A 24949-nucleotide genomic window follows, 5' to 3' on the forward strand; every position below is an offset into this window, starting at 1 on the left:
CACACACAAACACAAACACTAACAAAGTGAAAAGATCCCCCTTTTGTGAGGCGTCACCCGGGCACCGCTTAACCCGTCGTCATTATCCGTTTTCAAAAGGAAACCCCCTTCGCCCCGGCGTGTGTGAGGGGACTCCGGTCGTTAGGTGCGGTAATGCGGTAAGTCCTCTTAAGGCCCTGACACACCAACCAGATTATCGGTCGTCGGACAGTCTGGCGAGAAAAGGCAGCCGGACCGATTTGGTCATGGCCGATTCAACACGTGCAATCGGCTGAAAAGATCACCGACGGCTTTGACGACGGCCAATCGCACGGCACACACCGAACGAGCTCGCCAGACTTGTCCGTCAACCGATAATCTGGTTGGTGTGTCAGGGCCTTTAGAAGGACTTCCCTCGGGCCCTCCTATTGGCCGCTCGCTGAGACGCCGACGATGGGGACTTCCTGTGCGGGAGAAGGAGGGCGGCAATGAGTTGACCCTCCATCCAAACTATCATTGTTAATGATTTCCTGGACAGGGCTTCCCAGTACTCTCGGCGATTCAACGTTATTGTCACTTATCGTCGGCCGTCATCAAAGGAGCCGTCGAGATTCGGAGATCCCCCCCCCCCGCGCGATGACGATGACGACGACGACGACGACGACGACGATGATGATGGTGGTGGTGAAGATGATGACGATGGTGAAGAGGACGCCGGCGTCCACAGCCCTTCTCACCGCCCGCTCAGCGCACTGCTATCTGTCCTCTTCATCATCCCGGCCGTCGGCACTGACATATTTAATCAGGAGTGAATGGAAGGAAGAGCGACGAGGTCGTGATTCACGCGCCGGCCTGCGATTGGTTCCCCAGCTCTATGTCGCGGGGCACGCAGGAAGATTAAAGCAGGCCACGTGAGGACACGGGAGCTAACAAGCCTCGTGCGCTGATGGCGCGCCCGTCCCGAAGATAAACGACCCGCGTGCTCATTGATCTAATGAGGGAGTCCTTAGCAGACAAGAGTTGATAAGACGTAATCAGGTTTAAATTATTAAGACCGCATGCATGCCCCGTTTTAATTTCCCACTGAGAGATGCTTGTGTTCGCAGTATCGACATAAGTTGAGTTTTAGTGAGTTTTCTATGTTGGGATGCAAATATAAGGGCAAGCTTTGGACTTAAGGGTTAGGGGATAGTGTATCAGACTTAAGGGGTAGGAGGATAGTGTATCAGACTTAAGGGTTAGGGGATAGTATATCAGACTTAAGGGGTAGGAGGATAGTGTATCAGACTTAAGGGTTAGGGGATACTATATCAGACTTAAGGGGTAGGGGGATAGTATATCAGGCTAGGAACGCTGCTGGGTTCGGTCCCCAAAGTGTTCAGTCCCCAAAGTGTTCAGCCTAGCACGTCGATATCCATGAGAATGATGGCTAATGGTGTGTAGTGTTCAACGTGGCTCACTTTGGATTAAAGCTTAACGAGAGCCTTGACGTGTAACCTGTGTTTCGTCCAAGGCGACGACGGGGATGATTTCTTGGTGCTGGGACTGCGGAACGGCCGGGTGGTTCATAAGTTCAACCTGGGATCAGGAGTGGGAGCGATCGTCAGCGACCGACTCGACAGCCAGCTTCACGTTCACAGTGTGGTGTTCGGTCGGTCGGGGAGAACAGGGTGGCTCAAGGTGATCCCTCCGTCCGTCTGTCTTATACATACCATATATACGCATCTGTATCTGAACGCATCGATCTGTCTGTCTGCCTGTCTGTCCATCACTAGAACTGTAACTAGAACTTTTAAAGTGTGTGACTGTGGTGGTGGTTGGTGGTGGTGGTGGGGGTTGATGGCGGTGGTTGATGGCGGTGGTTGATGGCGGTGGTGGTTGATGGTGTGCTCAGGTCGACGGGCAGCGCAACAGAACGGGCTCCTCCGGTGGGGCGCTGGCGGCTCTCAACCTGCCCCCGCAGCTCTACGTGGGAGGCTACAGCGAGTACACGCCGGAGCTGCTGCCTCTGGGGGCCCGCTTCCGCCTGGGTTTCCAAGGTAAGACCCCGCCTGTTGCTGGGGCTGTGGGGCCCACAGAACTCTGTTCCGCCAACAGGTAGCCTCTTAGCTCTGGTGGCGCTAGTCCCTTTACTCACCTCTCTTCAACTCTCTCTCTGTCTCTCTCTCTCTCTCTCCCACACCTTTTCTCTCTTGATTTTCCCTCTCTCGCTCCCTCATCCTTTACCTCTTTCCTTCTACCTTTACCTATCCCTCTAGCCCTCTATTTCCCTCCCTCTCTCTCTCTCTCTCTCTCTCTCACTCCCTCTCTCTTCCTCTTTCTCCACCTCTCTGCCCCTCTCTTTACCTCCTCCCCCGCCGGGTTAGGGAGGGGAGTATGGTTCATTATAAAGGGGACCACCAGGGCTGTTTGAGGCCTGAACTGGCAGCTAAAAAGGTTGATTGTATCCGTGGCCTTAATCACTTCACACCCATAAACTTATGCATTGTGTGCAAATCCATTTCCAGCCCCCATAACTCACAGTTGGGATGAGGGCACCATACAGATTATCTTTGCCATCATCAATTCAATTGCGAGCGCGTGCGTGTGTGTGTGTGTGTGTGTCTGTGTCTGTGTGTGTGTGTGTGTGTGTGTGTGTGTGTCTGTGTGTGTCTGTGTGTGTGTGCGTGCGTGCACGTCCCTGTGCGCGTGCTATCAGGTCACCTTAACGTACTGCGATGCATTCGTTGTCCGTGCTAATGCTCCAAGCCAGTGCGGCAATATTGCCCCAGCGTAATGATGGTACTGGTTAATAAATACCATCCAAAGCCCATTCCACAGCCCCTCCATTAGCAGCGCGACGCCTGCCATTATGAAGCGGCCGCGTCGTCCAGGAGAGGATGGAGTGTGGATTTTTGTTGTCAATATTTAGAGACCGCCGCAAATGACCAAATGGTGTTCCTGCCCGTCGTTCTGTTTTTTTTTCAACGTGGCAACATTTCATCATTTTTCAAACAGCTTAATGTGCGCAACGAGGAGGCTAATTTGCGGCTAAAGCATTAGCCCGCCGCCCCCTCCTCCCTGCAGGATGGACTGTAACCTTTCGGGCTGAAGGATGCCGTGCGACCTGGTGGGCCGCTAATCCGAGGGTGACCTCGCTCGGGGGGGGGGGGGTCCTCTGCTGATAATACACTCCGCTGTCGCCTAGCCACTCATCCACACACAGCCAGGGAAAGGTGATACGACGGCGCGGTGCACCGGACCCCCCCGACGTAACCAGACCCTTTGTCACCGTAGCGATCAATTAATGAAGAGCCAATGGGTGGACGGAGACGGAGGAGGGGGGGCGGGAGGAGGGGCGGGTGGGGGTGTTTTCCGATGAGCTTTTTGCCGAGTGAGAACCTGATGTGCTTTAGCTGCTTTGATGCACGTTGGGGTTCTTGAATTCGCGACGCTAATCGCTAATTAGGCCCCCGCGTTCAGAAGCCGCCGTTGTACTTTGATGCAGATAGTTCTGTGTTTTCATCGAAATTAACGACATATTTTTCATGCGTATTTGAGGGGAAAAAAAGACGTCGTTATCGTGAACCTGGGGAATTCCTTAAAGGCTTAATGGGAAAGTGTAATGAGGCAAGACAATATTTAACTTTGGTGGGGAATCTCCTGCACCACCTTTAGAAATATTGTGCCACATTTAAAGCGCACTGAGCTTAATGTAGCTTATTATTGCCTTCAACTCATTCAGAAACATCGGAAAAGAATCACTTCATGTTCTAAAGTTACGCTGCAAAAAAGAAAACAACACTTTAATTAAATAAATCAAGTCAATTGTCTCCCAACTTGCAAAAATGTCAGTTAGCCCTCTAGCATAAGGGATTTACGGTGTTCAGAATATCAAGTTTGAGGAAAAAAGGCTTTTTAATCAAAAGGTCTGAAATTGAACTTCAATTTAATTATAATTTGACCTAACCAATCTTACTTAACATTTGAGTGCACTTCAAATGTAAGACACTGCACCACTAAGAAGCCCCTACACATAACCACGAAGTGAAGCGCTGATAGCGGTGGGCACAGTAGAGACAAACTTCTCATTATGTAAGCTCTCGTGCCTCACAGGGTCAGGGTTCAAGGCCGACAGTGACCAGTGTTGGCAGGTGTACCAGACTACGTTTGCTCATTTAATAACTATAGTTAGTAATGGTAATATCTATAGTTAGTAATAGCAATAACTGTAGTTAGTAATGGTAATATCTATAGTTAGTAATGGTAATAACCAGGGTTCTAAATTAACTTTTTTGATTACCAGCCAATTTGGCTGGTAACTTTCTAAAATTACCAGCCAATCAGAATTTCCACTAGCTAAATTTTTTGTTGATATTTGTTGTTGATATTCTCAAACTCATCCCCTGCGTCCTTCCTCTTCTCGCCCCAGACGTCTGTCCAACCAACCACCGCCGCATTTAGTTTAACGCAGTGGTTCTCAAACTTTTTCGGTCATCCCCCACTTTGGACAAGGGGGAATTTTCAAGCCCCACCTGCCCCCATCGCCCCAACACAATGCTAAATACGCCAAGCTTAACATTTCCAAATTGATTTAAGTAACATCAAGTTACATCATGTTGTATCTAAATTCTAACTAAATAACATAAAATAACAGCAAGTTCAACAATAGAGAAAATAAAAGTGCAGCTGTGTCATAACTTGCATCAAGTTCAAAAATAGAGAAAATAAAAGTGCAGCTGAAAGAAAAAAGAGCGAGACTTCTCCGGTGCTGGATCTGATAGCCTATTCAGGAGCGGAGGAGTCAACTAAAACCGTCAACAGTGGATGATGTGCTTTTTTGCACGGCAATCTAAAGCACCACGCCAAACACCACTAGTGTAATTCCCTCGCGTTCCATCTTATGTGTCTAATTTTCCTTCGGGTGCGGGTTGGGCGTCGGTATCAATTTATAGCGGGTCTGGTCGGGTGCGGAATGTAATTCGCGTTACTGTCGGAACACGGGTCGGATGTGGTTTTAAGTTTTGCAGGTAAGGACGGGTGCGGGTTTGCAAAATAAGAGCCATGCAGGACTCTGCTCTGCTCATCTCTCTCCATCCGGCTCTGCCTCAGTCTCACACACACTCTGCCCCGGCCCCGCTCTTCCACTCGCGTTACTTTTTAAAATCCCCTTCAGCGCGAAACATGTATTTGCCACATTTTGCTCAGACTGTTTTTGACTGACAAATTTAAAAATGTTAAGCTACCCTGGCCTACACCCAAATTTAGGATTGAGTTGCAATCGGCAAGGCAGGTTAACGAGCACACAGCGACGCGGTGCCCCCGATATAGAATGACGAGTTGGAGCGCGGCGACGGCAACTATTTTATTGCATGAACAAATATTGATATATATCTTATATTGACATTCTGCTTGAAAATACGAGATATGACTTTTGGCCCATATCGCCCAGCCCTACTGTCAAGCTTTCGCTCCTACCATATAAATATGGAGTTTTCAGTGACATTTCCTCCCGTTTGTTGCACCCCACCTGTCACGTCTCTATTCCCCACCAGTGGGGCGCGCCCCACACAACCGCTGGTTTAACGTAACAACATCACGTAGCATCACGACAGTGCTCATGGGAAATGTAGTCAGTACTGCCCAGGGAGCGAGAACAGTAGAGCGGCTCTGAGATTGCCTCATGCATCACCGGCCAAACTGGCTAGTAAGTTATTATGAACACCCGCCAAAATGATTTTTGACCCGCATTTGGCGGGTTGGCGGGTGTTAATTTAGAACCCTGGTAATAAGTATAGTTAGTAAATGATTTACTAAACTGTAAATGTAATATCTATAGTTAGTAATAGTAATAACTGTAGTTAGTAATAGTAATAACTATAGATAGTAATGGTAATATCTATAGTTAGTAATGGTAATAACTATAGTTAGTAATGGTAATATCTATAGTTAGTAATAGTTATAACTATAGTTAGTAATAGTTATAACTATAGTTAGTAATATTAATAACTACAAGTACATAGTTAATAACTATAGTTAGTAATGGTAGTAACTATAGTTAGTAATAGTAATTATTTCTAGTTCCTCCCATTCCTTGCTGTATACGTCTTGGTTGTGTTTCACAGTAGCTTGTTTGTGAGGTCAACATTACCCGTACCAACGCAGCGTTTCTGCCTCCTATTCATGCCACGCTCGTCAACGGTCGACCATATTTGCAGTTGTGGCAAAGCCATCATCTTGATTGTGCCAAGTGCAGAGAGAGGCAGCGAGAGAGAGAGAGAGAGAGAGAGAGAGAGAGGGAGGGAGAGAGGGAGGGAGAGAGGGAGGGAGGGAGGGAGAGACAACATCACCCCATGAATATTCATGAGTGAGCATGACATTTGTCCCTGCATCCTGTTTATGCCAATGACTAATGCGGTGCAGAGATGGGAGCGTACATGTGCACGCGGCCGCCCGGCGAGCTCTCGGACCCCGCTGCTGAGAGAAAGCCCCGCTGTTCTCCGCAGGTGCGAGCCAAAGCAAATGTTTTGCCTGCGAGATTGAATTATGAAGCAAGAAAGCAAATAGCACCGAGCAATCCCTTCCACTCTTCATTTGTGGAGGCGGAGTGGAAGGGGGAGTGGAGGGGGGAGGGGGTGGAGGGGGGGGGGGGAGGGGGGGGGAGGGCGGGCTTTAAAATGGGACAAACTAAGAACTCATTCAATCTTTAAAGCAATTTGTTTGGGAGTTTTTTTGCTCGATAACATTAACGGAAAAAGCAGCTTCTAACGCAGATGGTTATTGGATGATAATAGACCGGGCTTAACAACAAAAGGCAAATGTGCCACAAGAGGAGATTTACATAAAGACACTCTTGGAACACTGTATTGTTGGGCTCAGCTTTCTCATTATCACAACCTTTATTACGCTTAAACGATATAAAGGGATTCCTGATGCCTCAATATGTGCAGCTTTTCTGTTAATATTTCGGATCTCTGGAGAAAAACCCCCCCTAAAAACCTCCTTCCCACGTTTGCTTCAATGTGATCATGCCGTATCAAGCAAAACCTCCGACCAAACATCCTGTCTTGTTTTCTCCCTCTTCCCTTTCAAAAGGATGCATATTTGATGTGCAGTTCCGCACCAAGAGGGACAGGAAGTACCAGAGCCCGGGGCGGCCCGCCTTTGGGCGCAGCGTGGGCCAGTGCGGCGTCAGCCCCTGTCAGCTGGTCCGCTGCGACCACGGAGGCTCCTGCGTGGACTCTGGCTCCTCGGTGTAGTACGTATCCCCGCCCTGGCCCGGGACAGTGAAGGGCTGTTTATGGTTCCACGTTGATGCAACGTAAGGGGGGGTTACGGACCCGTGACGTCCTTGCGGGGCCCTCCTTTGCGTCCACCGCTTTGTACTCGGCCATCGTAGACTTGGAATGTAATGACCAGAATGGACAACGACGACCAACTAGTAGCCTGTCTTCTGTTTTTGTTGCACGTTGTTTGAGTCGTGTTCGACTACGCCGAAGCGACTGTGTTTTTGTGTCATTGCGTTGCGTGAACGTGGAGCCGTGATCCCGCCTTTAGCCATACCCTGTCGCCGCGGCGTGAGACAGACGGGTGTCTCGATGTGCATTGTCGTCTGGTGATACAGTGCTCCCCCTGTTCAGTCTTCACAACTCAACTCGTTATCACATATTTCTCCCCAATGCTAATGCTCAATTTATCTTCCACATTGCAGAGCTCATTTTCACAGTAAACACTTTATCAGACATTAACGCTTGCCCACTTAGCAGCTGGCTTTATATTACATGCTGTAGATGCTCATTAATCGCTTCTTCATGTGATTCAGATTCGGTTCTAGGGTTTGGGCTGGGGTCCGGGTTCTTATTGGGGGGGGTTTGGTTTGAGGTTCTAGGGTTGGGGTTAGGGTCCGGGTCCTCATTGGTGGGGGTTTGATTTGAGGTTCTAGTGTTGGGGTTGGGGTCCGGGTTCTTATTGGGGGGTTTGGTTTGAGGTTCTAAGGTTTCTAGGGAGATAGCATTAGGTGCTCCTACGGGTATGGTTGAAGGGTTTCGTTTTTTCGGTTCCGGAGTTTGGTTTTAGGGCAACGGTTTCCTGGTCAAATACTCCCAGAAAGCCATGCTCCACGGGTTGCTCATAGCGACCAACATGGCCTCAGCAGCGGATACCAGAAAGGCTTTCCATGGCTCTTAGCCACTGTGCTTGTGTGTGTGTGTGTGTGCATGTGCATGCGTGTGCGTATGCGCGTGTGCGTGTCTGCTCCACAGTTGCCAGTGTGCGGTGGGATGGAAAGGAGCCCTGTGCTCGGAGAGGCGCTCTGTGTGTGATGTGGAGCACCGGCCCCCGCCCCGGTGTGCCCGCGGCTCCACATGCATCCCCCTCCCGAGCGGATACATGTGCCACTGCCCCCTGGGGGCTGCCGGGCGGTACTGCACCGAAGGTCGTCTTGTTTTTCCTCAAGCTCACAAACTCACTCTTTCCCCCCCACTACTTTATGAAGCAAAAAATAAATAACAAATGCGTATTATTTTTAATTGACAGTGTGATTGATGGGTTTTACTGGCTTTTTATCTCTTTCCAGTGATTGCAATCAGCGACCCATTCTTCAGCGGCAACCGGTCGTCGTGGATGTCGTTCGCCCCGATGAACCTGAGACACAGGACCGTCATAGAGCTGCAGTTCCAGACACGGTCACCAGAGGGCGTGCTCGTCTACGTCGCCCAGCGTCTCAGTTCCAAAGCCGGTAGGGAGGATATTATATATTTATTTTTCCTCACTCGTTTGGATCTGCTGTCAGGTGTATTAATTATGAATCATCACAACCGCAGTTAAGCATATTAATGGCAACCAGGCCAGTGATACGTATGCGGTACGTACGTTACCAAGATAAGCTATGTCAGCATCATTTACCATGACAACAACTGTTATCACGATCCTCATTTGTCATCATTACACCAACCTGGGTTGTTGTTGTTGTTCTTCTCTTCTCTCTGCACGCCCGTGCTCACAGGAGACTTCCTGTGCGTGTCCTTGAGCGCGGGCCGGGTCCAGCTGCGCTACAACCTGGGGGACGCCACCCGCGTGCTGACCACCGCGCAGGGGGTGGACCTCAGCGGGCGCACCTGGCACGCCGTGCGGGCGGGGCGGGTGGGCCGGCGCGGCTTCCTGAGCCTGGACGGGGAGGAGGCACGGCCGAGTGGGGACGGCGGGGACGGCGACAACGCCGCTGCCCTGCCGGGCACCATGACGACCCTGGACGCGGCCACGGACGTCTTCGTCGGGGGCGTGTCCTCCCCGAGCCTGGTGGCCCGGGACGCGGCCCGCGACGGCGGCATCACGGGCTTCACGGGCGGCGTGCGCGAGCTGGTGATCAACGACCGGGAGCTGGCGCTGACGGAGACAGGCGCGCTGGATGGCGTCAACGTGGGCGACTGGGACGGGACGGCGTGCGGCTACAAGGTGTGCCGCAACGGCGGGAGCTGCCGGGCCACGGCGGAGGGGGGGTCCTTTGCGTGCGCCTGTCCGCCGGCGTGGACGGGCCCCCTGTGCGAGCGGCCCGTGGCGTGCGAGGGCCACCTGTGCCGACAGGGCTCCGTGTGCGCCCCTTCCCCTTCCTCCTCCGGTGGCGGCGGTGGCAGCGGTGGCAGCGGTGGCAGCGGCGGCGGCTCCCCCTACGTCTGCCTCTGCCCCCTGGGGTGGCGGGGCAGACGCTGCGACCGTCGGCTCTCGCCCAACGCCACTCTGGGGTTCTCGGGGAACTCGTACCTGCGCTACGCCGACCCGCGGTTCCCCGCCCGGGACGCCCGGCGCACGCGCGTGTCCCTGGAGTTCGCGGCGGGCGCCGGCGACGGCGTGCTGCTGTGGGTGGGAGACGCCGGCGACGACGACGACGACTTCCTGGCCGTGGGGCTGGAGGGCGGACGCCTCAAGGTGGCGGTGAACCTCGGGGAGGGGCCGTCGGAGCCGGTGGCCGCGGGCAACGGCACGGCGGCGTGCTGCGGGGCGTGGCACCGCCTGGCCGTGTCCCTGGACAGCACGGCGCTGCGCGTGCAGCTGGACGGGGCGGCGGTGGCGTCCGAGGACGTGGACCCCTTCCAGCGCTACCTGGCCTTGAACCACGGGGGCCGCTTCTACTTCGGAGGCTTCGAGCCGCACCGGAGCGTGGCGGCCGTGACTTCCGGACTGTTCTCCCGGGGCTTTGTGGGCAGCCTGAGGAACGTTCACCTGTACGAGGACACGGAGCCGCTGGCGTTGGTCCAGGACGGCGAGGGCTTTAATGTCCTGGAAGGTGATCTGTGAGGACGCGTGTCTGGGCCGTCTTACACGCTCATCCGTGGGGTTTATTGTTTTATTTATTATTAAATAGCCTTTGTGTCATTGTTATGTTAGAAATAAAAACAGAGGTTAATATGATCATACAAAAGAAAGATTAGCTTTATTATGAACTGTACATAAACGGTGCAAAAGCACACTTGATTTGTAATGTACACGACAAGCCAAAATTTACAACTTTCTCCTTAGAAATGTTTATAAAATATTTAAGCGACTTTCTAAAATTGGAAAAAAACTAACAACTGCGGTTTACATTTTTCCGCCCTTTTTTTTTGTTGTTACATTCATGCCAAATATTTTAAGCGTCTGCTGAAAAACAAGCCATCAAATCATATTCTGCAATTGTGCAGTTTGTTTATACTCCTTTGAACACATGAATAAAAGGGCCTGGCAAAGAAAACCCATTAGCGTCTGCGTGGTTAGTGTAGACGTCAACAGCCGACATACAAACAGTTTTAAAAGAAAAAAAGGTACTTTTTAAAATGTGAATGTGTTGAGAAATGTAAGACACGCACTTTGAAAACGTGTCGGTAAACTCCACTGACTCTCAGCGGCCGTTGTTGTCGGCGTACCGGAAAAGAACAGTTAAAACAGGGAACGTTTATAAAAAAAACTAAAAAAATAAAACACACACAACCAAAACGGGGGGCCGATGGCACGGGAACAGCTGCACACTAGTGTGTGTATATCAAATAAAACAACGGAAATAAAAGCCCCAACTCATGAGTAGCTGTCCCGGGAGCTGCGCCGGCCGTTCTCGTGGTCCGAGTCCCGCCTGTGTCTGTGGCGCTCCTTGTGTCGGGCCCCGTGCTCGTCTCCGCGGTGAGAGCGCTCTTTCCTCCGCTCCTCCGAGTGTCCGCGGTGCCGGCTGCGCTCGCGGTGCCGGTCCTGGTGCCGGCCCTTCTTGTCGCCGTGGTGACCCCGGTGGTGGTCCCGGTGGTCCCGCTCCCGGTCACGGTCCCGGTCGTCGGCGTGCCGGGGCCTCTCCCAGGGGTCGCTGTAGCGGTCCTCCGGCCGCTTGTGGTCCCTGATGGCGGCGGCGGCGGCGGCGGTGGCGGTGGTGGGACGTCCGGCCGGCTCCGCGGGGGGGTCCTGCTGCGGCGAGGGGGGGCTGTGGAGGGGCGGGTCCGAATGGTTCTGCTGCGGGGCCGGGGAGGTCTGGACCTCCTCGGGCCGCGGTCGGGAACCGCCGTCGCCGTGTTCGCCGGGCCCCTGAGGAAGGGCGCCGGTGACGTCGTCGTCGTCGTCGGGGCCGCTGATGGAAGCAGTGGCTGCTGGGACGCCGTGGGACCAGTCCATCGGCAGCTCAGGGCCCGCCCCTTGCGGCGCTGTAGGACACAGGGCCGCAGCGGTTGCCGTGGAGACCCCCGGCGATTGCCGGGGATCCTTCGTCTTCTCGCTGGGAGAGCTGCTGCTGATGCCCACCGCCGGCGCCGGCGCCGCCGCCGCCATCCCGGATGGGACCGCGGCCCGGGGGAGGGGAGAGGCTGAGGGCTGAGAACCTGCGCTGGCCTGGTTCTGACTCCCAGCCTGGTTCTGACCACCGGCCTGGTTCTGACCACCGGCCTGGTTCTGACCACCGGCCTGGTTCTGCCCGCTGCTCAGCGCGGGCGGTGGTGTCGGGGCGGCTGCGGGCGGCGGGTGCAGGCCGCTATCCTCCACCGCCGACCAGTAGACGGAGGACTTCTTCAGGATGCCGCTCAGGGGCGCTTTAGGGCTCTCCGTCTGGGCTTTTGCCGGCGCCGATAAAGTTCCTTCGGCGCTTTCCTTCCTGGGGTCAGTCGAGGCAGTGGCGGCGGCGGCGGCGGCGTCCTCCTTCTTGTCGGCGTCCTTCCCGTCCGGAGGCGGTGAGGACAAACTGGCCAGGTAGGCCTCGGTGGAGACCCCGGGGGGCTTCTCTCGGAGCGAGACCCCGGCTCCCGGCCACGCCCCGTGCAAAACACGCTGAGCCGCCGCCGCCGGCGGTCTGTTGTTTGTGTCCGAGGGGCCGGGCGCCACGGCCACCGCCACCGCCGCCGCCGCGTCGACCGCCGCCGGTCTGGGGTCCCGCTTCCGGATGACGAAGCGGTCCAGGCGCAGCGCGGCGGTGGGCTTGGCGGTCCGGGGGTCCTCCAACGCCGGCGTCTGCGCGGGGGGGGGCTTGGCGCCAAAGTCCGGCAGGGGCGGCAGCTCCCCGCCCCAGCCCAGCAGCACGCCGGGCAGGAAGCGAAGCGGCTTGTAGGACTTGGAGCCGGGCTCGCCCTCCTCCAGGGATGCCTCGTCCTCGGCGGGCTCCGCCGCCGGCTCCTCCTCCTCCTCCGCCTTCTCCTCCGCCGCCTTCGGAGCGCCGACCGGCCTCTCCGCCTCCTTGGCCTTCCTGGTGGGGATCAGGGAGGAGAGGTACTTCTTGGCGGCCGCCTCCTCCTCCTCCTCCTCCTCCTCTCCCTCCGTCGCCGCCGCGGGGAGCCGGGCGCTCACGGCGGGCGCGGCCAGGGGCTGGGTCTCGGGGATGATGGCGGCCGTTTCGTTGGCGTCCACGGGGAGGAAGTCGCGCTTGGCCCGCTGGCGGATGATCAGCCCCAGGAGCAGGTTGGGCCGGTTGCTCTCCAGGCCTGTCCGGTCACACGGCAGAAGGAGGAGGAGGGTTTAGGTTCTTGGAACGGCAAGGTCTCTTTTTTTTTTGTTTTTTGGTGTGTGCATTAGGGGTGTGACGGTATGCGTATTCGTAGCGAAGATTTTCGGTTCGATGCACGCTGCATTTCGGTGCGTGATATATTTTAAAAAACGCACCGGTGGGTTTTTTTATTATTCTTTTTATTGATTATCACACACTGTGTGAGTGTCTCGTCTTGTCCTGATGTTTTGTGTTGAGGACCACAATGGAAATAAGTCCGGGACTTTATTGTGGTTTTATCCTGAAATGTATTATTTGATGTCTTTTCATGTGTGTAAGGCATTTGTTTGATACAATTTAATAAATCTAATCTAAATCAAATCAAAAAGAAAATGTTTAATAAAAAACCGTACCGCCGTACCGAAAAACATACCGAACCGTGACTTAAGAACCGAGGTACGTACCGCATCGTGACTTTTGTGTATCGTTACACCCCTAGTGTGCATGCTTTGGGGCTGAGGGGGGGGCTTACCTGGACCGTCGAAGGGCACTAGCTGGTGCGGGACCTTCTCCGTGGCTCCCAGCGGGATGATGTACATGTCCCTGACCTGCTGGAGGTTGTTGGAGACCACGCCGAAGCGCTTGCGACTGCTGAAGTAAGCGAACAGGAGGGTGTAGGAGATCTCGTCCTCCTCTGTCTCGGGGGAGAAGCGGATGAGGCACACCTCCTGTGGGAGGTCAGACAAAAAGGTGGAGGTGTTTTACCCAGAGCCAACGCTACATTTCTGCCCTACAACGGGGGTTTTACCCTCCATGTTATCGCGACATGAATCATACCATCAACCCTCGACCCTGGAACCCATGTTATACAACCTTACAATAATCTTGGAAATGCAGTCATTATTTAAAGGTGACATATAGGTGTGAGTGTGATTAGCCGTTACAAGCCGTTTTGAAAATCTGCCTCTTCTGACATCACAAGTGGGCGTGTCCACCTAGATGTGTGACGGAGGGATGAGCAACGTTTGCTACGGCCCACTGGGTAGGGTGGTGGACTGATCTATCCAGTGTACATTCTTTCTTTATTCTTTATTTCAAGGATAGCCCCTTGAGATGTATCATCTCATTTTCGAGGGGGTCCTTACAAATAATGACAAACATAATAAAACGTAAATACTAAACATAATACCAAACATAAGCAGAAGGACACACACACTCACACATTCACACACACACACTTGCACACTCCAACAATGCTCCCCAAAGCTAATCTCCCCCCACACAAGCCAGTATTACACAAGTAAAGTATACAGTACATATTTATGCACAAATACACACGCATATATATAGTAATATAAAATATAATATGTAGTACGGTACGAAAACCAAAGTAAAACAAGTATGAATAGAGAGAAAAGGTAAGACAGACATCTAGGTGGACACGCCCCACCTGTGATGTCAGAAGAGGCCGCACTCACACTCACACCTGGTGGTGTAATATGTCACCTTTAAGCAACGCTACAACCGATGGACGGATAGACCCTTCCAAATGAATCAAACACTTTGGTCTGCCCAGTTCAGTCTGCGGCGTGTTTCGGTCCAGAGCTTGATTTATTCCTCTGTCACCACATGGAGTACGGACGTGACTGCTGCATCGATTCTCCCCCCCCCAGAACAACAGCTTCACACCCATGCAGCCACTCACTTTGGTCCCAGTCGCTCGGATCTTGTCAAAGTAGTCCCACACCAGCTGAGGGTTTATCCTGCCTCCCACCTGAACGCTGTCTGGCAGATCCTGTTGTGGAACAGCAACATCAACAACACCACCACACAGGACAAGAGAGCGTGTTCAGGGCTTGAGGCCACCAAACCAAAACGGCTCCATTCCAACTCCACTGCAGCGCGAGTTAAAGCCTCTGGCTGCGCCCACGTTACCTCGGTCAGGTGATCCAGGACGCCGGAGACGGGGAAGGCTCTGGTCACCAGCTTGGCCACGGCGGCCATGTTGACGAAGCCCCTCCACATGCACTGGAGCGTGGACAGAAACGGGACGCCCTCGTCTTTAGCCGACACGTAGCTGTGGCTAGACCTAGAGGAAATAAAACCCGACACGTTCACCGTTTAGTCGATTTTTTTTTTTGTCTAATGTATCTCACACACACACTGCAGCTCATCAAAATCAGACTCACACTTGCACTTTTTGAAAATATGCATCGAAATGGAGCAGGGTCTTGCATTACTTGCCCTTGACTTGACTTATTTCACTCTCTCACTAACCCTGATGAGGAATGTGTAGGAAATAGGAAAAAAGCCCAATGGCACACGTAGGCCCCGTCCCATTACTCTCCCCTTAACAGGAACACTTGCTTTGAGTGCCCTTAGCTGCAAGTCAGCTACCGAGCTGGCTAGCGTTCAAGGGATGATTTTTAAGGGAAAAACAGCACTCCCCCCTTGCTACTGTAAGTAGTGGAACGCCCTACCCCATCGCTGGGACGCGCAAAACCTAGGGTTAGGGCGCAAATCTAGGGGAAGAATTGGGACAGGGCCTTAGCCCTGGGGCGCCACTGCTGCCCTTCCCTACTGAATCACTAACACACACACACACACACACACACACACACACACACACACACACACACACACACACACACACACACACACACACACACACACACACACACACACACACACACACACACACACACACACACACACACCTCGCTTCGTAGCCGCTGGACACAGCGTTGTGGCGGCTCGCCTCCAGGTCGTCGTCCTTCGCCGTTGTCGTTGTCGTCGTCGTCGTCGTGACGACGCCCTTGGGGGTCTCCTCCACCGCTGCAGACGGCCGCCGGGCCACCCTGGTGGCCACCTTCACCACCTTGGTGGGGGCCTCTTCCACGGGCGGAGCCATGCGACCTGATGGGTTGGGGGGGTGATGCATTATGTCACATGTGTAATGCAGACTATGCAATATCATGTGTAATATTAACTGTGGGTTGTAGGAGTATGGATGGGGGGGGGGGGGGGGCTGTGTGTGTGTGTGTGTGTGTGTGTGTGTGTGTGTGTGTGTGTGTGTGTGTGTGTGTGTGTGTGTGTGTGTGTGTGTGGTTAGCCTATATCTACGTTTATGTCTCTGTGGTCATTGGCGTCAGCTCACCTTCTGTGTTAATGTATGTTTTTCTAATTTGTGTAACCACACTCTCTCGATCGAAAGAGAAAAACAGCAACGCAAGTGAGTGGCGTAATCGTGTCACCGCATGGGACTACTGGTCCTCTGACCTTAATAACGACCCCACGCAACAGTGTGTGGAGTAGAGTTTGAATCCATAGCAACCAGGGGTTGTTTTTGGAGGACTTGTCGCTCCATTCCACTCCCGCACACAAATTCTATACTGCAGCTGAAAGAGCTTTGGTCAGGCGGACAGGTGCGTGGCTTACCTGTGCAGATCTTGCAGTGGAGGTCGAACAGGTGAGACTTGTGCTGCCCGGTGGTGTCCTTATCCACCTTGGCACTACTCTCCGCCTTCTGCTCCAGGGGAAGGAGTTCGGCAGCTAGATCCAGCGCCTTGGTGGGGGAAGGACTCTGGGGGAACCATGGCAAATCAGAGCGACCAATGGCATAGCAACTGCACCATAACAAAATAGGTTGATGAGAATAGGCTGTCAACGACAACAGCGCGAAAGCCAAGGCGATTTTTGTTATTTACTTTTTTTTTTTCTACTCCCGGCATGATTTACAGACAGACAGTTCAATAAATGTTCCTTTTTTAAATTTAAACTTGTAACATTTTTTATCATCATTGTGTAATTTTTATGATGTAAATTGAGGGAGCAACAGCAGTATCGGCTCCTCTCAAGAAAATCGGCATCCCATGTCGGTCATCGGCTGAGACTGATAAAAAAAAAATATATATATATATATATATATCGGTATTGGCCCTAAAAAAATCCATATCGGTCGATCCATACATGAGACTAGGCCTGTCACGATAACAAATTTTACTGGGCGATAAATTGTCCCAGAAATTATTGCGATAAGCGATAATATTGCCGTTCTGAGACCATTTTCAACTAATATAATGATAATGGCATAATAATGCAAGTACAACCTTTCAAAGATCAATAAACTGTTATTTCTAAAGAATATTTAACACTGGAACTGGCAGACGTGCGCACCACTTGAACTGTACTGTTTGTACTTTGTTTGTCGACTAAATGCCCCAGTAATTGTGGACTGAAGACGGAGACGTCCCATGATCTGTCCTTCTTTTTTTTTTCCGCAGCTGGGAAAACTGCATCAGATGATTATGCTTTAGGTGCAGATGCATGTTTGTTGTATTGGCGCGTTTAGTTTCTACCGTTTTACAACAAATTAAAGTGGTTCACCACGGTCATTTGGTTTGAACCCGAAGTGCTCCCACGCGGCAGCTTTCGGCTTCTAAACCAATTCCATCTTTGTTTTTCATTCCTCAAAATCTCAACTAGCATTTTCTCTGGCTTGCTACTCCTCACGGGGCTCTCATGCTGCACTCTCGCAGAGATCTAGGAAGACATATAGACGGGCTCTGACTCTGTAACGCCAGGGCTCCGCCTCCCCACACAGAGACCATGCGGCTGACCAGTGACTGACACGACTCGAGGGTTAACTCCTCATTACGCCAAGGAAGCAAGAGCTGTCTGTCGAGACCGATGCTCCGGAGTGAAAACTCTTGTCATCCAGTCTCTTTGATAGAGAGAGACACAAGAAAAAATAAAATTTAAAAAAAGCTTATTTATCGTGGACGGCAAAATTATCGTCTCATTTTAATTTATCGTGCGATTAATTGATTTTTTGCTTATCGCAACAGGCCTACATGAGACACAAACAATATATATGTTTGATCTACCTGTTGAGTGCTAGTGTATATATTTTTACAATCTATTCACGTCAATTCAGTTTTATGCTACTTATGCTACTGCTACTGCTTTATGGTCTTCATTTTTTGGAATACACTCTGAAGGACCACCTGCATGTTAACGCGGGGAAAACCAGTGGAATGAGCCGTACCTCAGGCACCTCGGCTGCCTTCGCCGGCTCCTCGCTCTCGATCTCGATCTCGCCCTTGTGGGTGATCTTGGTGATGGGCCGCCTCTCCGCCTCGCGCTGATCCTTCTCAATCATCTCGATGGCCTGGAGGAAAGATCCGAGCCGTCACTACACACATCCATGCCCCTTCGATGCAAAACGCACACGGCATCTTCTGTCAAATTGAGATAGTTTAGTCCAAACCAAAGCGACTGAAATCACTGTGGCTTTACCATTAAGTACTAAAGACCTGTAGTGGTCCATGTTTGCGTTTGCACTTTCCTCCTGAAAGCGTTTCCTTGAACGGTGGGAACGTTGTTTACTCACGTGGCGGTTCTCCCTCTGACGCCAAGCGGCCAGTTCTTTAGAGGCCAGCTCTTCAGGACTCATGCGACTCAGATTCGCTGGAGAAATGTCCCCTTTCAAAACCCTCCGAAAGAGCACCTGCAAATACAATGGTACAAAAGTGGAGATGTGTTGGTACAGATGCATACAAATGCATACAATGCATATCAAATGATTTATGCATTTCTAAAAAAGGGTAAATGGACTGTGCTTTCATATTGGAGGCCACTCAAAAGCCCCCCGACAATTATTGCCTCACATTCACCCATTCATACACTGACATGCACCCATTCATACAGCCCCGACAATTATTGCCTCACATTCACACACTGACATGGCTTGCAGTTTTAGCAGAGGAAATTAAATCTTTCCTTCTCATGGTTTAGATTCTCGTCCTCAATAAGAAAATAGGGGCCCTTGAGCAAGGCATCTTGCTCAAGGCGTCTTACTCAGGAACGCCCACAGGTTCGACCTGTAGCCATGAGAACACTAGACTCACGTTGTTCTTGGAGTCTCTGAGGTTGAACATCAGGCTCCGGTACTTGCTCTTGTACTTGCTGTCTGTGTCTTTGTACAAATGAAAGAGCTCCCTCTCCGTCTTCCTTGCCACCTCCGAGGCCCGCTCCACTGCCATCTTCAAGTCTGATTCCTTAAGCCTAAGGAGAAACACAAGACTTGTTTTATTTGACATTTCTCCTAAGAGCTAGTGCTTGCTGTAGTGGCATCTCATCAATACGTGACGACTTACCGTTGCAAAAGGATTTCCTTCAGAGAGTCTCGCACACTTCTTCGGATTTCTTCGACAGAAGCAGGTTTCTTCGGAGCCGAAGATGAACCCTTATGTTTTGGATGACCTTCAAAATCGCAGAATGGGCGTCAATTATATTGCTTTTTCAAAGCCTTAGTGGGAAAAATCTGACATGCATTATAATATGAACATACCTGTTTTGTGCACAGACTCTTTCACCTCTGTGGACTGTCTTCGATCAGACTCCTATGTAGGAATTAAAAATACAAATGCATTAATGACTTTTGATACACAAATCCATTTTTAAATGATGCCCAACATCAAAAAGAGCACACCTTGTCCTAAGGCCAAAGAAAACATCACGTGAAGCATGTGATGTCAGGTGAGGAAACAAATCACCATCTGCAGCGGGTGTTTGGTTAGCCAAACACCCGCTACAGACAACACAGACAACCCGGACGCAGTGGTGGTTATACAGGCTATGACAATATCAGAGGCTGTACAAGCTGGAGCACACAAGACAACAAGGTCCAACCTCTGCATGACTTTCCCACTCGCACGGATAAGACACCTCATCAAACCTTATCACATCCAATCAATCAATCACAATCACACCTCGCATTTTTCTTACAGAAGAATGACCCAGCAGCGCCCGCTTACCTTCTTCATGGGGCGGAGGGCCCCGGACGCCAGGGCCTGTGGTGGGCCTTGCCTCAGCTTGGCGGGCGGGGTGTTGCCCACGGCCTCAGGTACGGCCTCCACCTCGGGCGGCGCCGGCCGCTTAGCGGCGCTCTGGACCTCGGGCTCGGCCTTCACGCTCTCCTCTGCGCAGCACTTGAGGCACACGTACATCTGGTCCTCCTCCTCCATCTCCTGCACCTTGGCCAGGTCCAGACCCACGCAGTCGCCGTGGAACCAGTCGTCACAGCGACCGCAGCCGACCATGAACCTTGATGTGGGGAGGGGGGAAGGGAGAGTTTAAAATAATCTGTGCTTGTATTGGTAAGACGCAGCCAAATGAAGCTTAGTGTTACACCGGGGGATTACTGCACACTCTGTGTTGAAGGAAATTGGAATCGTATTTCATTCCATCATTACAATTGATATGAATGCAGCCCTATATTAATCCAATCCCATCCAAACCGCGGTCGAGCACTATGCGCTCAGCCTCTCTACAGGAGAAGTGTATTGCCAAGTGAAAAGCAGGAGGCCAGGATGTAGGAACAATGCAAGGCCTTCCGGAAAAACAAAGAACAAAGCGCCGCTCAGGTCGGCCCGCTCCACTCACATGTTGCCGTGGTGTTTCTTGCACAGACCACAGCTGTTGGTTCCGTCCCAGGCGCTCTCCGCCGGCTGCTCGGCGGCGGCTTCCTTTTTGCCGGCGGCCGGCGCGTTGTCCGGCACAAACAGCGGCGGCTCCTCCGTGGAGGCGGCCCGGGGCGTCCTGCTCTTCTGCCTCTGGAGGAGCCTGTCGGGCTTCTTGCCCTTGGGCCTCTCCGGCCCTCCGTCCTCTACGGGTCTGGAGGACGGCCCCGGGGAGCCCAGCGACGGCGGGGGGCGTTCGGGCTTTGGGTTGTGCGTGTTGAGAGTGTTTTTGGGGGAGTTGTGCGGGTCCGCGGGGCCGTCACACGACGGGGTCTTCCTCACCGGAGCAGAGCTGGAAGGACCGGGGGACTTGGGCTTTGGGTTGGCGGGTCTCCCGGTCTGGACCTTTAGCACTTTGGAGGGGTGCTCAGGGTGGGAGATTTCTCCGGGCCTTTTCAGTGACACCACTCCTTTCTTAGGAGATTTGGCGTTGGGCGTGACGTCCTCTCTCTGGGGGGGCTTAGTGGGAGAGCTCGCGGGAGGGTTCGCCCCTTTAATCTGGCTCTTTGGTCTACGGGAAACCAAGCTTTTGTTCTTAACAGTGGGCAGCCTCGGTTTAGGTTTAAACATCGCTTTAGCAAAAACCTTTAGCTTATCCTTAAGGTCTAGCTTGTCGGTAGAGGCGGTTGTGTCGCTCGGAAGGTTTTCAGTCGGCTTGACGACATCTTTCCCCTTGGCGGAAGGCGTCTGCTTTGCAGAGTCGCTCCCAATGTCAACTTTGGTCTCTTCTGAGCAAGAGTTCGGCACGGGGGTCCCATTGGTGGCCTGAACGTCGTTGGGGTTCACGTACGGGCCCAGCCCGAGCGCTACACCTCCTTCCACGGCCCCCGAACCAATCTGGTTCTCTGCGGTCGGATTTGGAGCTGTGGCGTTACTCTGCGCTGTGGCCTCGTCTTCCTTGGTGTCCATGGCGACGGCCCCGTCACCGCCGGCGGTCAAACCCTCCGGAAGGTTCACCGGCTGGCTGGCGTCGCCAGGGCCGCCGGGGCCGCCGCCCGCGGTGTCGTACGAGGGCCCCGGGAGCAGCTCGATCCTGAAGCCTCCCACCGTGACCGTCAGCCTCCTCAGCACCACCACGGGGCTCAACCACAGCCCCGCGTCGAGGTCCTGGACGTGGACGCGTCCTCCCAGGCACAGCTCCTTCTTCAGCTGGGAGCCCCGCACGCCTTTCTCGATCAGAAACGAACTCAGCTGCGGGTTGGTTGGTTTTTTACGGGGCCGTCCGCGTGGTTTCGAGTTGACGGGTGAAGCGGCGGGGGTGGTTGAGGCCTCGGGGGCGACGGCTGCTGCTGAACAATAAGAGATTGAACATTAACACACTTCACTGATGCAATGCAATGGACAGGGGTGCACATAACTGGTACGCAACTACGCATGCACGCCCATAATCAGGGATGCGTCACTTCACTTGTGTCACTGCAACGCTTTTGTGTGACGGGAGATCAAAAAAAAAAAATCGAAAAAACTAAATTCATTGAGCAGCTACCTACTGCAGTGCAGTGCAGTAGGCAAACGGAGCCTTAGCAGAAGAGCAAGTTATTTTTTTTTAAAGTGGCGCCAAGATGTGTCGTGGCTCAATGAACACACAAAGCGCAACATGCACACACTGGAGAACTGCGCAAAATCAGCCGATCGCAACGTTCCTTTTGTGAGATATTCAAATGCTCCGTGGTCAAGCTGCTGCAGTTTGATAAAAATTTAAAAAAAAAAAGGTGGAGCAAAAAACACTGCTGTGCTAAAGAAGTTATGTATTGAAAATGGAATCTCCTTTGTGAAACTGGGTACGTTTAGATCAGATGTTACGTGTGGGGTGTGTGTGGGGTGTGTAAACAAACACTATCTCCTGGTACTCACCTGAGTAACTCTACGTAAAGTAAAGTTACGTGCACCCTTGGTAATAGAAACGTTATGTAACGCTTGCAACTTACCGGGTGGTGTAACGCGTGGATGTTTCCGTGGCCTTCCGACTGAACGTGTAACAGGGGCAGCAGGTGGACTTGGCAACGTCCCACTGAGGCCATCGAGACCTGAGGTGGCAAATGTCTAGTAAATATATGAACTTTTTTTTTTTGAGATATAGATAGATAGATAGATAGATAGATAGATAGATAGATAAACATTTAAAAACATTATTATAGTCCAATTTAGTTTTTAAACATTGCCTTTCTGTACATACCTGTGGCACCAGCAATCAAAAAATTGCCCTCATCGTTGTCCAATGGATTAAACTGAGAGCTTGCTGATCCAAACATTGGATCTTTGTCACTCAACATGTTGGTCAGTGAATCTTCCAGCAGGACACCCGTTCCAAACTCATTTCTTGCTTCACATTCCAGATTTTGTCCTGTCCCCAGAGAGTCCAACTGGTCACTGGGTATCAAATGATTCAAGGTCTCCACAATATCCATGAATGCTGTTCCCCTCTTGACAGCCTGCGTGAAACAGAGGTGTATTCAAGTACAAGAGCCTGCATTAGAACATATAACGTTTAAGTTTCTGCATATAGGCCTAATATTCTAAACAAACCTAACTACTAATGGACTAACTATAAACTAAAACAAGAATAAGTTAAGGGTTAAATAAGGGATAAATGGAGGCACGAGTGTGGTAGCATTGGTAACACCAGCCCCATAACCTTGTAATACCTACATCGTGTGGTTATGTATAAATGATGATTATTATCAGTAATGATAAGTAATAACCCTTTTTATAGCCACTATTTCTGAGGACGCAGTACAATACTAAAGATAGACTGAATGTTATCCACCACTAAATGAATGAGCTGCCATGGTTGACACTGACACGAGTGGGAAAGAGCCAAGGCGCTAGCATGCAATGCTAACACGTTTGCACTTCCCTCCATTGAGTGCACTGTTAAATGAAAAACACAGGTGTCATTGGTATGTATTTAATAGCGATAAACTCATCAACACTGCACGTCGACGGACAGCTGGGGTCGTCCTCTTTGTATCGGCATGCCATTGGTTTCACCGAAATCCTACTTTGTCGATTATTCAAAGTCTTCTTCTTTATATTATATAACGACAAAGACCGTTATTATATTATATATATTTTTAGTAATTTAGTAAATTAGTAAATGTCATTCTGTTGTGCACTTCAATGTTTACTTTTCGTTTTAGTGTAAGGAAAAGTCTTATCTGTTGTCTTGTCTTATCACTTTATCTGTTCACCGTGGTGGGATAGTGAGAAACGTATTCTCCATTCCTTTGTATGTCTACATGTGAAGTATTGACAAGAAAAGCTGACTTTGACTTTCTACAGAGAGTGAACTGTTCAGACTCACTGGCAGAAAGTTGCTCATAGATCGACAATAATCATGTGATTTTTGCGAAACTTCAATCAAAAGGCGTGTAGACACAAAGAGTGTGACTCAGGCGGGCTGTAGAAGTGCAATATTGTGGAGTGTATCGCCATGCAATGCAATCTGATAAGACTTTGTCAGGAATAGGGCACTGTCTCCATGGGAGGGAACTAAGAGGTCGCACTCGCAACGTCCTCCTAGTCGCTTGCGGCTAGCTCACGTTACCCCTAAAAAGACAGATGGCAGTCAAGTAAAGCACTGTTGTACTCGTAGTAAGATAAAACACACAATCAAAATAGAGTATGCTCTGTACCCTCTTGTGGCTACAGAGCACACAGTGAGCAGCATACACAGACACAGACACACACACACACACAGCGGGCTAGCCCCAGAGTGGCTAACAACAGTTAGCTTCCACGCCAGCATGGAAGCGACCACTACTACGACTACGTCGCTTTAACGTCGCTCTTACTGCCCGTGTCCTTAGGTAGGGGTGCCCTGCTCATCGAGGGACCCGTGTGGGTCCATACATCGCTCGTTTGGATGTAAAGCCAAGCCCCCCCAAATGATTCTAGCGAGCTAGAGAAGGGTTAGCAGAGGCCTAGCAAGTTTGTTTGTATTCTGGCTAGCAGCTAGCTGCAGGGATTAGCTGGGATCACGCCCCCCTTAAACCACATTTGAGGGGTCCCCGATGGCGGAATATGAGATTAAGGCACAAAGCATTTGAGTATCGGGGCCCGCGTGTCACTTACTGTTGTGGTGTAACATAGCAGGATTTCTCGTCGATCACAGTGGTGGTCAAAGTGTTGCCCAGGTTGCCTGTAACTTCCTCGAAGTCATACGTCCAGCCTGGCCGCCGCTGCTGCTGCGAAGCCCCGCGAGTCCTGTCAACCAGCAGCCCGGGTCACGTGGCTAGTATTTACAGTAAGGTTACAGGGTCACACTATCCAAACATCAGTACAGTAGTGTAGTGTCAGTCAAATTATATTTTAAAAAGTATTATATATATATATATATATATATATATATATATGTATATATGTATATATATATATATATATATATATATATATATATGTATATATATATATATGTGTATATATATATATATATATATATATATATATATATGTATATGTATATATATATATATATATATATATATATATATATGTATATATATATATATATGTATATGAGCAAAAAAATTTGCAGGGAGGAATCTAA

At 51.2% G+C, this 24949-nt stretch overlaps 2 protein-coding genes across 3 annotated transcripts; one reads left to right on the plus strand and one right to left on the minus strand.

The window, feature by feature from the left end:
- Positions 1 to 648: 648 nt before the first annotated feature.
- Positions 649 to 10251, plus strand: eys (EGF-like photoreceptor maintenance factor; the record flags this gene model as incomplete). The annotated part of the gene is made up of 7 exons (XM_084470216.1): positions 649 to 787; positions 1493 to 1659; positions 1874 to 2018; positions 7054 to 7216; positions 8220 to 8392; positions 8534 to 8695; positions 8963 to 10251. 7 exons carry the CDS (start codon positions 649 to 651, stop codon positions 10249 to 10251), a joined length of 2238 nt encoding a protein of 745 aa, XP_084326342.1.
- A 113-nt stretch (positions 10252 to 10364) lies between these two features.
- Positions 10365 to 24599, minus strand: phf3 (PHD finger protein 3). 2 transcript variants are annotated; one of them, XM_084470076.1, is made up of 16 exons: positions 24475 to 24599; positions 22577 to 22832; positions 22329 to 22427; positions 20324 to 21686; positions 19696 to 19984; positions 19230 to 19281; positions 19036 to 19141; positions 18787 to 18943; positions 18270 to 18386; positions 17925 to 18047; positions 16316 to 16460; positions 15595 to 15793; positions 14813 to 14966; positions 14583 to 14672; positions 13410 to 13605; positions 10365 to 12875 (listed from the first exon to the last, which is right to left on the minus strand). In XM_084470076.1, exons 2-16 carry the CDS (start codon positions 22806 to 22808, stop codon positions 11005 to 11007), a joined length of 5193 nt encoding a protein of 1730 aa, XP_084326202.1. In that variant the 5' UTR covers positions 22809 to 22832; positions 24475 to 24599; the 3' UTR covers positions 10365 to 11004. The 2 variants fall into 2 exon arrangements, with proteins under 2 accessions (XP_084326202.1, XP_084326201.1); XM_084470075.1 differs by having other exon boundaries at positions 20324 to 21689.
- Between the last annotated feature and the right edge of the window lie 350 nt (positions 24600 to 24949).

The sequence above is a fragment of the Micromesistius poutassou genome, assembly GCF_964030765.1.
Source record: "Micromesistius poutassou genome assembly, chromosome: 7".
In the NCBI taxonomy this organism is placed as follows: Eukaryota; Metazoa; Chordata; class Actinopteri; order Gadiformes; family Gadidae; genus Micromesistius; species Micromesistius poutassou.

What these genes read in the sequence shown, in the direction of transcription:
- phf3 (XM_084470075.1), bottom strand. Translation starts at nt 22,808, where the DNA reads ATGGATATTGTGGAGACCTTGAATCATTTGATACCCAGTGACCAGTTG. An exon ending in TTTGATTGCTGGTGCCACAG is followed by an intron (nt 22,428 to 22,576) that starts GTATGTACAGAA and finishes TTGCCACCTCAG; the next exon opens with GTCTCGATGGCCTCAGTGGG. An exon ending in TCAGAGACTCCAAGAACAAC is followed by an intron (nt 18,387 to 18,786) that starts GTGAGTCTAGTG and finishes TTGTATTTGCAG; the next exon opens with GTGCTCTTTCGGAGGGTTTT.